General features: G+C 40.7%; 1 protein-coding gene across 3 annotated transcripts in view; it reads left to right on the top strand.

The window, feature by feature from the left end:
* Positions 1 to 16,154, top strand: part of CCDC148 (coiled-coil domain containing 148) — a 78,271-nt gene that overhangs the window by 50,351 nt on the left and 11,766 nt on the right. For all 3 annotated transcript variants that reach the window (XM_056350033.1, XM_056350032.1, XM_056350034.1), the window contains 2 exons: positions 7,602 to 7,742; positions 13,387 to 13,505. In XM_056350033.1, the coding sequence (XP_056206008.1) occupies positions 7,602 to 7,742; positions 13,387 to 13,505 (260 nt within the window). The remainder of the gene's footprint in view (positions 1 to 7,601; positions 7,743 to 13,386; positions 13,506 to 16,154) is intronic.

The raw sequence follows: 16,154 nt of genomic DNA, 5'->3' as shown, positions 1-16,154 counted from the left end.
ATGTTGTGCACAATGTAACTTTAAACTTAGGTGTCTGTGCTGGCCCAGTTGTGAAACATCAAGTAACACTTCACGGCTACTCCTTTACCAGCTTTGCGGAACAACCAGTGAGAGCTGTGGACATACGTATGTAGATGCATTCTGTGGTTCCTTGTTTTATGGTTAGGATTTTTTTAATATTTAATTATTTCTTTATACTTCATTCCTTGAAATAATATTTGAATCTCTAGTCATCTTGTAATCGTGTTTCAACATTTCTGACCACGCAACCCTGACTGCTGCAGCTGCTTTTGTTTTCAGTTGCACGGTGATGCCACCATGAAAATGCCAGTTCCTTTACCAGTGCTGGAATAGCATTCTGTGGTGTGCTTCTGCAACTTACTCAGATTTTGTGGTGGTACTTTTGCTATGTAGCATCTTTTTTGTGAAGTTATTTTTCTTGAAGAGACCCTCTAAATTTTTTCCCAGGCATTCTTGGAATCAGTTGTGGACAGTTTGAAGAAGGAAAAAACCTGCAAACCATAATAAAAATAAGGAAAGGTGTGCAGAAATGTTTCAGAGATGAATAAAGCTCTGGGAGATTCTGAAGGTGTATTGGGATGGGGTCATTTTATAAGGTCAAAGGAGTGAGCTAGAGAGAGTCCACGTGGGGATATCAGAGGATTTTCTTTTTACGCCTTTAGTTATGACAAACAATACTGACTTTATCAAATGATTATTAGGAATTCTGAATTTGAATTCTAGCAGCTTATTATAACTGTGTAGCACAGTGTAGCCTGTGAGAATACTGATCTGGAGCTCTGTGTAGTCATTTTGTGACGCTGTTCCACCTGGTCATTTTATGTCCCTTTGGTTTGTAGTGTACTTTTGCCTCAGTTTCCAAAAGCTAGTTTTACTCCTTGTGTGACCTTTACTGTGCAGACCCTCTCTACATCAGCCAGTTGTCCTGTGTTGCTGTTTGCCTAGCTAGGCAGTTTAGCTGCCAGAAGGAGCTTGATGCTGATTCTCGTGTCACTCGAGGCAGCTTCAAGATCTGTTTATAATGTAGTCAGCATTGCTTAAAGAGAAAACCTTGATGGTGCGGTGTTACCGTGTGCTAATTTAGTGGGAATTCCCAAGCGAAGTCTCTCAAAAGTTTTTTTGTCATTAAGCGAGATGTATCTGTAGCATTAAGTACATGGTAAATACATTATTACTCCTCAGATGTTAGAGTGAAAGAACTAATTTATTACTTTAATTAGTTTGTAGTGTACTTTATTGTAATACGCAATATTGAAATAACGAACTGAAAATAGGTATATATGCATTCTGTTCGGCACAGCAATTTAATGATTCACTTGGCAAAAGCTACTCTAATAATACATGAAATGTGAAATATACTTGAAATGCCTGTTGTAATTAAAAACTTGCAGAACTTGATGTTGGCAGTGCTTGTACAGCTAAAATGTAAGCTGCTTTGTGAAACAGGCAATAGGGGATCCAGTTTTCAGTGTACTTTCAATATTAGTTTAACTACTAAGATATTTTTAATATTTAAAGAGAACATTTACTGTTGACACAGTAAACTCTACCCTTCTGATTTTGCACTCGTAGGAATGAAAGAATGCAATCAAGAACACATTAATTTTTTCTGTGTGTGCATTCTGAGGACCCAGATTACTGCCTTAGTGAATCGGAATTATTGTTCAGGATATGTTTTTGTTCTTCAGGCCTGCATGATACTACCTCTGGAGTAAAAACCTGATGAATATAGTGGGTTTTCTTGAAAAGCTTAAATTGTAAGAATACTGGAAATTCAACAGCAGGTAGTCACTTTTAAACAGCACAATATTAAAAGGATGGAAATGCATGCCACAAAGACTGCTCAGCTATTACGCTCCATTTCACTGCCCGCCCTTTGTTGTTACTTGTTTTGCAGCAGTGCTTACAGCTCTCAGATAAGATTGGGTTCCCACAGTGCCGTGTGTTGTACAAAGTGAAGTGTAGTTTGCAAGGTACATACAGATACAGGCTGGGTTTCCATAAAAGGCAGTCTACTATATCCTTTGTTACTGAATTAAGATAGTCTAGTTCCTAATTTTTGAACCCATGATGGTATGGACAGGGTTTGGTTTGGGAATCTTTTCATTCTGGCCCCTGCCATCTTCTGTGGACGGTACTCCCTTGAGAAGTTCCCCTCTATAGGCAGGCTGGCCCACAAAATAAGTTGAGGCTGTGGAACTGAAACTGTTCTCTAGCAAAGAGATGTTTTCATGTTTGTGGTTTAAAAAAGTGAAATATATTGACATCAGCAGTTTAATTCCTAATTTTTGGTATTTCTTACATAATAGAACACTTTAATTTGGCTCAGCTCTGTTAAGAAATTTTTATCCTATATGATAACTCTTCATGTGGGGAAGACGTGGCATAATGCCAACCTACTGAATCACATTTTATAAATATTTTGAAAACAGTGCTTTTCCAGTTTTTACCACTTTTTCCTTTTTTGTTGCAATTATGAATCACTTTTAAAGGAAGTGATTCCTCTTTTGCCTTAATGAAAAGGCATGGATTAGATAAAGGGGGTGGGTGGGTGTGGGGCAAGGTTAATCTGAACTAACTCCATATACTTACTGCCTACAGAAAAGAATAAATGGGTACTGTGGGAAAGTATATTACAATGAAACTGTCCTTCCTTCTGTCATTCTTATTACCCATTTTCTTGATTGGCAATGGGCTCATGCATTCAAGAAAACTAACTAGATAAAAATGGAAAGCAGGTTCTACCCACTGAGTAAATAGGTGTGTTTAATAGTGATTTAGGGCAGCGTAGATAGCATTGTAGAAGGTAGTGGAGATATGCGCAGAATTTTGGCTGGGGAACCTCATGGCATGATTAATGTTTTGCACCTGAGTGAAGTTACATATTTTGTGCTTGGTTATGCTCACTTGTTTGTATAAGACCTTTTGAAAAATCTAGTTTGTGCCCCAATATTGATTTCTGACTTGAATTAAATGGATTTGACAGAAGAGCTGTGTGAAAATAACTAGGGAAAGTGATTAAGGCCTGCCATGAGATTGGCACGTAACATATGCCATGCAAACGACTGATAACCAAAATGAATGAGTAAGGAGGCTTGAGGTGATTTCAGACTAGGTGAGCATCTGTATCTGCTTACTGCTTTATTGTTGTTTGATTTCCTTCAATCAGTTGTCGTCCTGACAGAGGCTCTGCTGGGCCAGTTCTGTTCTCAACACTCATTTCCCAGCTGTGTCCCCCCCAGCTCCTTGTGCCCGCCAGCCAGCTCGCTGGTGGGGAGGGGTGAGGGGCAGAAAAGCCCTTAAGGCTGCGCAAGCACCACTCAGCGATGACTAAAACATCCCTGTGCTATCAACGCTCTTTCCAGCACAGATCCAAAACGTAGCCCCATGCCAGCTACTGTGAGGAAAACTAACTGTGCTCCAGCCAAAACCAGCCCAGATGTGGAGCTGCTATGGATTTCTTTGCCTGCTTGATGGTATTCTTGTTCTTGCGTGGCTTAGAATGAACAAGTTTGTCATTCCTATGCATGCAATAGGCCCAAATCTGCTGGCTTCCCCTGTGGGGTGTCTAATAAACCTCTGCTACATAGCATTTTTTTGCTTAGAGTCTTCATTTATTCATTTTCATTATTTCCAAGTGAAGCAAGCTGTTTAGACCTTGTCTAATGCTGAATTTGTTAGCAGTGTCAGATCTCTAGAAAACCCTGAAATAAAGGTCTAAATACGTCTTGCTGCTTATACTTGGCTATTCCTCCTCTTCAGCGGCAGTCTTCAGAACTTGGGAGAGTTCGGACAACTCTCCCAAGAAAGCATGTTAGATCCTCTTACCCGCTCTTTTCCCGCTCCTCATCCCATCACTGGGCACCTCTGAGAAAAGGTGGTTCTGTCCTTTGCTTTGCATCTTCCTCAAGAAGATGCATTTCTGTTATGCCTAAAAACATAGCTAAGTGCATATTTCTTTTTCTTGGAACTTGCTTAAATCTTACAGCAACTGCTTTCGTCTTCATGATTTTAACTTCTGAACAAACTTACGGAAATATGAGCTCAGATGATAGGAGAGAAGGACTCAAGTCCCAGAACTGACTATGGGAACTGATCCAGGAGAATGATGTGAGTGAGGACTGAACTATAGAGAAAATGTGTTCCTCTCTGCACCCGAGTAACTCTTTAATGTAAAAGAAAAGACAGTGGACAGCAGAGGAGACATTCCCAGGGGAATGTCTGGACACTGGAAGAGAGACGCTCTTCTGCTTCTTGGTGATTTTCAAGTGGAACAGCTACAGTGTCAAGGAATGAAAAGACCCTGGTTCAAGCTAGTCTGAAAATGAAATGTTCTTCTTAATTTTGAGGACAGGTGGATACAGGTCCCTGCTTCAAAAAGTGTGTTGTTATTTCTTTCTTACTGGAGCAAGTCCAGCAAAGGACCATTAAGATGAAGGGTCTGCAGCACCTGTCCTATGAGGAAAGGCAGAGAGCACTGGGACTGCTCAGCTCGCAGAAGGGTAGGCTCGGGGGGATCTCACTGATGGGTGTAAACACCCAGAGAGAGGGTGCCAGGGGGACAGAGCCACCTTTTCTCAGAGGTGCCCAGTGACAGGATGAGAAGCAACGGGCACAAACTGAAACACTTGAAATTCCATTGCATCCATCACTTTTCTACTGAGAGAGTGGATAAACACTAATACATGTCGGCCAGAGAGGTTGTGGAGCCTCCATTGTTTGGAGATATGTAAACCTCTATTTGCCATGGACCTAGCTGAGCCTGTTTGAGCAGGAAGTTGGCCTAGACCATCTTGAGAAGTCCCTTCCAACCTCAGCTCTTTGGTTCTGCTTTCTGCAACCTGGAGTAATTTTAACCATAAATATGACTCCGTATTCCTTTTTATAGAATTAAGAATTGAATGTGGATCTCCCACAGCCTGGGTAAGAGGGCTCAAGGTATTTATGCTGTGATATGGCAGTCTTGATTAATCCAAGTGATTAAGTAAAAATTTGGGAATTATTTGGAACGTACTGCTTGAATTCATTAATGTATTTGGGATGACCAAAAGCATGGTAATTACTGGGGGAAAACCTGCTAGGAAAAAATTTTGCCCAGTACTTCTTCTAATAACCTGTTTTGGGGAAATTCAGGTGAATTATTTATATGCAGTATATATTCAAGTGGGACCAGTCATGTTTAGTTCTCTTTTCTGAAAAAAATGAAATGATTTAATGCAGATTCTTAGAGCTATTTATATTACAGTACTTATGTCTAAGGGTTATTTATGTTAATATGTCACTTCTAACTAACGGGGAATTGGGAGGTGGGGGAAGAACAGGTGTTCTGTGTGCCCCACAAGTGTTCAGTGTGCTCCCCAGTTCTTATAAAAACTTAACATGCCTCTGACTGGCAGGTTAAAGGTTTTGAGGGGAGTGAGGTTTGTGCTTTTTCTTTTGGGGAACAAGAAGGTATTTTGACCACTACCAAAGAAGCTCTACCAATTACGTCTTTCATGAACAATATTATTGTTGTTGTTGTTACAATATCAGATATGTATATAATCCTGTTAAGGGAACATTTTCAAAATTCTGAGGAGAGAGATCATACATGAGGAGTAACATCTGTGCTAAGGAACACTGCAGTAACATTTTTATTTTTTCTTTGCATACTGCACAAGCTTGAATTCCAGTTTGAAACAATTTTGTAAGAACAGCTAAAAAAAACAAGAGTTGTTTCTGTGCTGTCAGCCATGACATTCCTGCACACTCAAATGCATATGGACAAGTGCAGTTTGCATGTATGCATCCTAATTCATCCCTCTTGCATATATTCAGGCATCCATGCCTGGCTGCAGTTTCCATGTGCACGCTTTTATGTTCCCTCCTTGCCAACCATCACACTATGTTTTGTGACATTTATTCAGTGCCATTAATACTTGCTGCCACATACAAAATTATCCCTGTTTCTACCTCACTGCCCCGTAAAATAATTAGTAGCATTGTCCAAACAAGGTGAAGAGGGAGGGAAGTAGAAAGGTTTGGGTTTTCAGGATCTTGTGCCTTCTTTTTTTCCCTAGCTGCCTACATTTTCCTAGTCACAGGGATAATTTTTGACTTGGGCCCTCGCTCTCTTCTTGTAAAACATCTGATAGGTGAAGATGGCTGTTTCCTAGCTTTTTTGTTTCTGTTCTGGAAAGGAGAGAAAGGAGATTTCAGAAGGTGAAACACAGTTATGGACAGGCCTCCTCCACTGAGAATTAGTTACAAAAATGGAAGAAAAGAGGTTAAAAAGAGTTTAATGCTCAGCTAAATCATTTTTCTTAGCTTTGGGGATGGAGTTGAAGCTGGGGAAAGTTGTATGTCCTCTGAGAGAATAACAGTGTAAATGAAAGTTGCTTGAAGAATCCCAAAACAGAGTAGTTTTAATGAAAACATGGAAACACATCAGTTAATGCTTATGCTTGGGTATGGTGGGAAATTGCATAGAACTTGTAAAGATAAACTTGGGTTGCAGAAGACAAAAGTAATTGTTGGTTAGTCTGTGTACACATGGCATTCATTACAGGCAGAGTATCTCTTTAACAAGCTGTCTTTGAATCTTTTAATAAAGAGAGAGTTTAATTTTACAACCACTGTAAAACGTCATGCTGTCTTTGTGTAATTATTTTTTGCCTGTGCTACATGACAAGTCACAGCAGTGTTTAGTCTGTTGGGACACTTTGCAAGAGAACAAAATATAATTGTTGTTTAAGCAGAGAAGGGGGGCATCCACGGCATCACTCAGAGATGCAACTTGTTGAGAGCCTCAGACCACAGGCAGTGCCGGATTTCTGTGCTTGTGAAGGATTGGTGTTCAGAAGGATTAACGGAGTTTATGCACACAGTGCAATCCAGTAAAGGTGGAAAAAACCAAGTATTATAATATCATAGTATTAAAGTACTTACTGTAGTATAGAAAACCAAGTGAAAAATGGCTGGAGCGCTTGTTCCTTTGAGGAATAGAGTGCTGTTGGCACTTGACAAATCAAGAGCTGGCAAGCCAACAGAAAGGAGACATCGTTAATCTCATTGAAACCAGTGTGAAACAGATGAGCATACACCTGATCTTGACAACACCAAGGTAAATTTTGCACAGTTTGAAAGCTGGCAAAGGGGAAGTGTCTGTCACTGGAGTCCGCTGGTGTCCAGAGCCCCGGTTGAAGCGCTGTCACAGAAGTGCCTGAGTTGAAGGACGCAAGCAGACTCCTGTCGGTTAGCCTTGCTCTCCATTTGTTCATAGGTTCGTTAAGAGATTTACATGTTACTGAAAGTCTAAGCGCTGGAGGGGAATTTAAGACCTGATGTTACTGAGGTGGTTTTGGCAATTTCACCTCAAGTCTTTTCATACGTGATGTTACTGCGTATTATGGCAGTCAGCTGTGAATCACACGTTAACATGCGGGAAGGTGGTGCTTACTAAATGATTATGTGTTGCTGATAAGATTGTAAGTCTAAGTTTGTAAATGGTTTACGTGGGTTTCCTTCCCAGCCTCGGCTTGGCTGGATCGCAGTGTTACGCAAGTTGGCTGCAGAACTGTCTTTTCCACTGTCTCTTCCAGGTTCTCCAGTGGAAAGCCCAGCAGGAAGAGGCTACTGAACGAGAAGCTGCTGTAGCTGCCAGAAGAAAAGAAAAGAAAGATGAGGAAGAAAGGCTACAGAAAGAACGGGAAATGATTCATAGAGCTCAGGAGAAAGAGAAAGTATGAGAAATTTTATACAATTTTGCATATATTAATGTGTACAACTGGCTTTAAAATCTTTAACTGATCTCACTACCATGTATTCTTGTAAAGTATTTAGTGTAAGTATAGAGAAAAGCAAATGGTTAGTTGAATCTTGCTACTGTCCAGTTTAGCTTTAAAGATGCCTGTCACTACACATCAGTTGTGTTACTTTGTTATGGTTTTTTTTAAAAAAAAAAAAGCATAAACAATTAAGTGTATGCGACTATCTCCGTGTCACAAAACTCAGCGCAGAGGCACTACTGGATTTCTAATGCTTACAGATTTGTGCTTTTTAGCAATGTGGCAGACTATGAAAGCTTCCACTGCTGCAGTTAAGTATGCTGCAATGCAGCAAATGAGCCTTACAGTATATTGTCTGCAGGATAGCGCGCTGCACTTTGCAGCACAAGGGCCTTAAAAGTGAGCCTGAAGCACAATGGTAATGTTAACCCTTTCAGGGTGTCAGAAGTCTGTTACTTTATTGTAAGTACTTATGTGGTGACTCCTTGGGAAACGGCTTTGATGCATAAGTCTAAACTTCAACTTAATGGAAAATCAGAAATCCATGTAATGAACGTAATGCTTTTAGAAAATCAAGCTGTGTCACGTGTATTTGTGTTGACCTTTTTATTTAAATGATATGGCAAAAATCCAGGAGGTTGTTTTATCAGAACTTTACCTCCTTTTCTGATTATTTTTTATGGTGGGTCCAACTCACCTGTAGCCTGTTTGTTAAGGCTGCAGAATTATTTCTGGAAAAAATAAGTTGGAGAATGTCATAGATTCATATTGCTTTGTCTTTCAAGTGCTGATGGGTAAACAGGCTCTTTTATTGCTATGGGACTACTTGTGTTAACATGGTTGCAGGAAGGGTTACTAAAAGCTGTGCTCTTGTAACATGCCAGTTCAAAGCCGAGTTAAGAAAACAAGGCTAAACTGTTCCAGATAGAGTGTTTCCATGATGTGTATGAAGGCTTTAGTGGCATCAATATGTGTCATGCTACAGAAAGCTTGTGCAAAAGAAGGAAGAAAAAATCTTTAGATATGTTACCATGTTTTCTCTTTAGATTTTGCGTTCTTGCCTTTATCTGCCATGTTTCTGTGTAACATCTTACTGGGAGCAAACATTTACTGATGGCACTACAAAATGGCCAGTTAGACACACTAGAACTTGATGGGTCCTTGTGTTGGTAGTGGTGTCTATTGCAGTGATACACCTTGCAGGAAAACAAACAAACACATACACACACAAAACTGTCCATACTTAAAGCAATTTGATTAAGTAGTTACTGAAACAATTCACAACACTTAGGAAAAGCAGAAAAGAATCTATAGCATAGCAAATTAAATGACTTGCAGGTGGGTGAAACTGACTGCCTAGCAGAGGAATGAAAGTAAACTCCTGCACTACTTGGAATTTCCCTATATTTTTTTTATAGCACTCCAATATCTTTTCCTTGCTTTGTCCAAAGGAATAGGCTTTGATGCCATGGCAAATGGGTCATGAGAAGAAGCTTTTGTGGCTTGTTGTATTCCTGGTGGTAGGTTGCACAGCCATTGAATTTGGTTATATCAACAAATCTGCAAAGAAGCACTTGACTGAAAAGGCTACCTGGAGAAAAGCAGCTGAAGCTTCTGAAGCCGCCTTGTCTCCAGGTAGAGACTGTTATCCCTCATTATTTCTCATTGCTACAAGTCCTCAGAGCCAACATTTGAAAAGCTGCCTAATCTCAAATTGATTTGATTTTATTTGTGAGTTCATTCTTCTTGCTCATTACTGCATTTGCATATTGCATGTATCCAGTTCCTTCTCTAGCTGAAGAAGTATCTACTTACCTTGGTCACCTGATGTTATTATTTTTCTTCGTTTTATCTTGAAGATAAAATATACATTCTTGGCAGAGCACAATCTTTCTGTTAAGCTATGCTAAATCGTATAGTTAGAAAAATTGCAAATAATTGTCCAAAAGTCAGTTTCAAGAGATGCTTCCCTTTCCTTCAAAATACACAGAATACTCTCACTTTGCATGCAAATCAGAAAAGTTCAGATTGGAAAGGACCTCAAGAGGTCTCTGGTCCTGTCTCCTCAGCTGTGAGGTCCAGCTCATGGTTTTATCCTTATTTTAATTTGTTTTATTAATCCTTATATGTTTCTGTAGTATTTGAGACTGTCATTTCAGGTTCAAAAGTTGAGAAAGCTGTATTTATGGGTTTGCAAGTCATGCACTTTCAGAGACATCTTGGCTCAATTTAAATCAGTATTGGTTTTGCCTTTACCTTTAATTGGCTTATTGTAGATACTGTTGGTGAACTTTTTAGGTATAAACCTCTTCAAAAAGGCAAAGGGGGAATTTTCCAGATTATGTCTATGTGCACTGTGTTACAAAACTTCATCATGTATGTGATCTTATTTTTTTTCACGTTGACGTATGTTTCCTGGTATCTGTTCTGGATTTATGTTGTTACATTCTGGATTTAAAGTTATAAAATAACAAATGAAGGCAGAACTTCTGTGTCTGGTGTCTGCATCCATCTTCTGTATGCTTTCAGGGAGAGATATGATGAAATTTTGACCGGTAGGGATAATGCATAAGTTGTCTGAGTTGGGCTGTGTGACTGGGAGATGGTGTGGTCTCTCCACCAGCACTGGAATGGGTACTGAGAGAGGGGCAGCCCCTCTTTAATGAGGCTTTCCTGCTTTTCCCTTTGTTGCAACTTATTCTGCTTATTTGTCTTTGCTGGGGCGAGGTTTATAGTGGCAGGTGGCTCTGAAGCCAGGGGAAGGGAAGAGGTTTGGGGAGGCTGTGTTGACCTAACCACCAGCGATGTTCATTTTATGTGTAAATATTTTGGTTTTGTGAACTTTCCACTTTCCTCTGGCCTGTGGGGAATGTCTGTATAGAACAGCCCTCTGCCTGTGCACAGATGGAGCAGCAGCTGTGTGAGGTCAGCGGTCTGTATGTTTCATTTGAGCATGTCACAGCTTAGAGCCTTAGGAAGGGCTGCTAACCCAATACTGCAGCTGCTTTTCTGGTCAGGGTTCTGTGGCAGCCAGAAGAATATGTAACGGATCCGTGATCAGTGTGAAAGAAATGCCTTTGCTCTGCCTGGTTTGTAATCTAGGCAGGGTGCGTCAAGTACTTCCAAACCTGAGAATGGGTAGAATGACGTTAAATCTTAAATACCAATGCTATGTGTGCTCTCTTGGACTGCAGATCAGATTTTTTCCCCTATATATTTAAATACGGAATTTCAGAAATATCCGCTGGTCCCTAATTGGAGTTTAAGAGAAAGCCTTCAGGCAATGTGGAATACAGACATGGAATAACTAACTGCAAATGAGTTAGTTTTACTTCATAAATATACGTATTCCAAACAATATTAAATAAAAGCATTCTAAGAAATATTGTTATAGCCATTCTTGTTTTCATGTCCTTCATGTGTAGAAAATCGCCTATATAAAGAAATGCTTGGCTTATAGATTGGGAGTGCTGAAATATAAGCACTGTTTGGAAGACCTGTTTTATTCTAAATTGTGATAGTTAAAGGTTTTTCTGCACAAAGTCAATCATATCGTGCGAGCTCCCGCAGACGGTCGGGGCAGTGCCAAGCACAGATGCAGGAGCTTGCTCACAGATGCACTGGGCTGAGAGCGGCCCTGCGGAGGAGGACCTGGGGGTGTCGGTGGGCGAGAAGCTCAGCGCGACCCCAGCCATGGGCGCTCGCAGCCAGACCCCGGCCGTGCCTGGGCTGCCCCCCCAGCAGGGCCGGCAGGGCGAGGGAGGGGGCTCTGCCCCTCTGCCCTGCTCTGCTGAGACCCCCCCGCAGCGCTGCCTCCAGCTCTGGGACCCGGCATAAGGGGGGCACGGAGCTGTGGGAGCGAGCCCAGCGGGGGCCACGGAGATGGGCAGGGGCTGGAGCCCCTCTCCTGGGAAGCCGGGCTGGGAGAGCTGGGGCTGTTCAGCCTGGAGAAGAGCAGGCTCCGGGGGGGCCTTAGAGCAGCTCCCAGCGCCTGAAGGGGCCGGCAGGAAAGCTGGGGGGGGGCTTCTTACAGGGGCACGTGTGACAGGGCACGGGGGTGGCTTTGAGCGCAGAGAGGGCAGATGCAGGTCAGAGATCAGGAAGAACCTCTCCCCGTGAGGGCGGCGAGGCGGTGGGCCAGGCTGCCCAGAGCAGCTGTGGGTGCCCCATCCCTGGCAGTGCTCCAGGCCAGGCTGGATGGGGCTGGGAGCAGCCTGGGCTGGGGGGGGTCCCTGCCCGGGGCAGGGGTGGGAACTGGGTGGGCTTTAGGGTCCCTTCCAGCCCAGCCCATTCTGATAAAGAGGATGGTATCTTGACTGTCATTTCAACTGAATTTCCAAAAGAGGCTTAAATTCCATATAGTTCAGTGGATGATACAGAAGTTGTTTTTGTTGCCATTTCATGAAATTTTTCCGATGTGAGATGATTCCATAAATAATCTCATTATAAGAAATTACCTGTGTTTTGGGAGGTAGAATAAGTTCTCAGACCTTCAGAGGAACTTTATGCATTTAAATATAAAACCAACAGATTATGGAGGTATCATTTCAATTGCTTTTATAATTAATTTTAGAATTAATGTTTTCTTAGTTTTACATTAAATTTCTTAAGATTTTCTTAGATTTATATTAAAATTTGTAAGATTTTCTTAGATTTTTGCATCTTTTTCTAAAGCTTCTATTCTCTGTTTTTCCAGCTGTATTTGAAATTTTGGAAACTTAATGCTGCTTGGTCAGTGAATTCCAAATGGCAGCACTCGGGACATGGTTTAATGGTGGACTTGGCAGTGTTAGGTTTATGGTTGGACTGGATGATCTTAAAGGTCTTTTCCAACCTATATGGTTCTATGCTTCTGTGATTTGTAATGTATGTCATGGCAAAGTGGGAATTACAGCTTTGCTGCAAATTCCAGCAGTTGTCCTTGAAGACCTGCCCTGGTTTTAGGAACGGAATCCTGTAGAATTTATTCAAGTGGAGAATTCAGAGTTTCACTTCAGCAATATTTACTTTAAATCCCAATTCCTCATTTTACATGCAAAACCCCCTCTACTTTTCAGGTAAGCTTCCCTGCTCAGATTTCACCATCCTGCTCAAGGCCTTTCTTTCTCGCTCAGCTTTGGAAAGGCTTCATACTTACATCAGGAGCGCTCATGTGCTTCTCCCTGTTCCTCATCAGGCTCTCCAGCCAAAACGAACCAGGCTGGTGTGGAACCAGCTGTCTGAGCTAACCTGGGAGATGTTCACTCAAGGAACATTCCCTCACACGAGCAGCATAGTTGAAGGTGTTGATGGCAAAGTAGGAAAGGAAGGAGCAAATGAAAGTAGTAGTCTTTAGTTTGCAGTTGAAAGTAATATTCAAATTTGTTTCCACGGTCTGATTATACTGTTTCTGTTGTGGGGGCTCCACACCCAGTTCTTCTAATAAATCTTTTGTTAGCCCATACTATTCTAAAAGATAAATTTTATTCTTAAAAATTCAACGCTGGATTTTCTTTAACTGAATGCTTATCTTATTTTCTTTGTTTTCACTACCTAATGATTGTATTGTTTGGCTTGTGAATGATTGTTACTTTGTTTACTGTATTTGTTCAAACTCTAGGTGAAGAAGTACCGGGCTGAGAAACAGCTCAAGTGGCAAGAACAGGAAGAGAAAGATCTACAACATCTGAAGGAGTTAAGAAAATTAATGGCTGAACAAGCAGTTAAAGACAGAGAAAGGTAAAAGAAATTAAATGTGAATGCCTATAGTGTCAATAGGAATGTCTTATAACCTAATTTGCTTTTATGTTCCAACTTTCTAAGAGATAAGTAATTTTTTTGTATTCCTTTTTGGCCATTATCCCAGTCTATACACTTAGTCTATACACTAAGGCTGCGTCATGATTGTATCCTGGATGCAATTTATTTGTTAGTTTGAATTAATTCATATCCATCAAAGCTTTAGACCTTTGTAAGTGCTAAACTGCTGTAATCACAATAGGGTACACACGTTAAAACCAGCTCCCTTTGTGGTTTTTTAATTGTAGCTGGGTAAATTCCCACTTTGAAAAATTATTTATAATCACGTTTGGCTTTTTGAGAGGCAAGCAAGAGGAGCACATTAAGCACTTAACAGCCTCAAAGGTGTTTATTATTCTTTTAGAGAATTTAGGTTTTAAACTGTTCATCTAGTTGTAGATACTTTTCACCTGTTTGATGTAATTTAGGACTTCAGCCTGCTAACATTTGAATCCTTGCCAAGTCTTTGTTACAGAACGTGCCCTTCAATGACCTGTTAAAGAAATACTTGATTTCATAGAGGAGTTCCTCTGCCACAGAGGAGCATAAAACCCCCTGTATGTAGTCTGGTTATAATTGCTCTCAATTTAGAGGCTTACCTTTCTTTTCATAGAGGGACCCACCAAACTGCATAGACCAGATATGTAATTAAAATAGGGTTAAAGTACCATTGGCATTAGAATATTAAACTTGGTCTTAAGCATTCTGTGGGAAACACTACTTTGATCTTACTTTGTTGTGATAACTTGCTGACAGCTAAATTGAAATGTCTGTATCTTTATGCTACAAATATATTTATACCTTCCCTTAAACATACCTGCAACAATTCTAGCTCATAGCAAAAGAAACATGTTCTTTTGTTATGCTAATAAATGTTGCAGAATAAAATATAAGGGAATGGCACAGTTCATTGAGGAATGCAGGAAGGAAGTAATCACATCTTCAGGCTATTATGAATCAGAAGTTGGTAAGTGCTTAGCATTATGTTTCCCAGAATTGGCGTACTGCACAAAATAAAACAGTTTAAAGAAAAATGCTTACTGTTTGTGTAGATTAATAATTCTTTGAAATTACTTAATGCTTTTCATCTTCAAAGCCTACGGAAACATTAATCAAAGAAGGGCAGAGAGATGTTACTGTTATTAGGTGTTGTAGTGCTACAAGCATGGTATAAGGCATTTTAAAATGTGTTGTACTGAACTAAGGTAGACACACTGGCATAATGGTTTCGCAGCGTGGAACTAGAGTCCTGTATGAACTAGTAGTATTCTTACACGTTTCATCTGTTGCAGCACATAAATTGGTTTTGAGTCTTTGCAGAACTGATAATGACACAGGCGTGTGCCATGATCATGGCACAAGCCAATACCACATTTCTGATCTGACACGTTTTCAGGCTTTCTGGGGAAAGGAAGAGATTTTTGGATCCTGAGCTGACTGGCTATTTCAAGTACAAGATACATTCTGGATAGTGCATAGAATTTCTAATAGGTACAATAAGAAACTTAAAAAATGGTCTGCTCTTATCCTGAATTGCTTTTACAATTAATTTAAAATTAAGTAATCAGATTTATAAAAAAGAAAATTATCACTGTGGCGCTGTGTTTATTCAGGTCTCACTTTGTAATTGCAAGATGCTGAATAGCCAAAGCTATGACCAGATCAAAGAAAAGGATTAAAAGGCATCTGAAACTGGATGTAGAATTTCAGGTGACTGAGTCCAGCTTTGCCTTCCGCAGCTCCTCTGGTTAGCAACTATCTGACAGTGGAGACATGTAACTGACTGGACCTTTCATTTTTTGGCCTGGAAGTTCCTAGGTAGCTGCAGCTTTATGTTCTGTGCGTGTCTTAGAACTGTTGTCTGCAGAGCAGCTGGCTAGCCTGCACCTGCCGAAACCCCCGTGGGTTTAAGTTTATGTAAGTTCCCATAGATGCTGAACAAGTAAAAGATGGCCAGAGTAGTGAGTGCATCACAAAATCCTAAGAAGCCATGCTGTCTGCACTCAGAAACATGGGAGAGGGGAAGAGGATTGTGCTGTGATTTCTGCTCCAAGCACGATGTCTATTCTGTATTAATTTTTTAACCAGCAGTCATTTTATAGTCATTTTACAGGGGCTGAGGTAAGAACCAGGTCTGCCCAGATCCTGTCAAATGCCCCAACAAGTAGTCTAAAATCAAACTCCTTTTTTGCTTTCCTCTGCACTCATTCATTCTGTACTGTTTGCTGATAGTGGCCCAGCTATTAAAACAGAGGTGGAGGTTCCCTCCTTACCTAGAGTGTTGTATATTCTCACTGATTTTGATGCTTGCTGATAATGCAGAAAATGCAGATTTGAACTTCTTCAGCTTAAGAACCTGAGACTAAAACTGTCCAAGCAAGAGCTCTCATTACTGGTGTGTATCGTAAAAGGTCTGGGCTGGCCACATTTGAACAGGAAAGTTGAGAGTTCTGATCCTTTTTTAAATAAAAATTAAAAGTTTAGTAGATGACAGCCCCAGAGAGAGAAACGCTCCAGAAACACAGCAGGTGCTAAATAAATGGTGTGTGTTCTCTTTACTGGTGTTTAGTCTGACTTAGCCCCATTAAG

Source organism: Falco biarmicus, chromosome 8 (genome assembly GCF_023638135.1).
Source record: "Falco biarmicus isolate bFalBia1 chromosome 8, bFalBia1.pri, whole genome shotgun sequence".
Lineage (NCBI taxonomy): Eukaryota > Metazoa > Chordata > Aves > Falconiformes > Falconidae > Falco > Falco biarmicus.
This window is presented reverse-complemented; position numbering and strand designations above follow the sequence as displayed.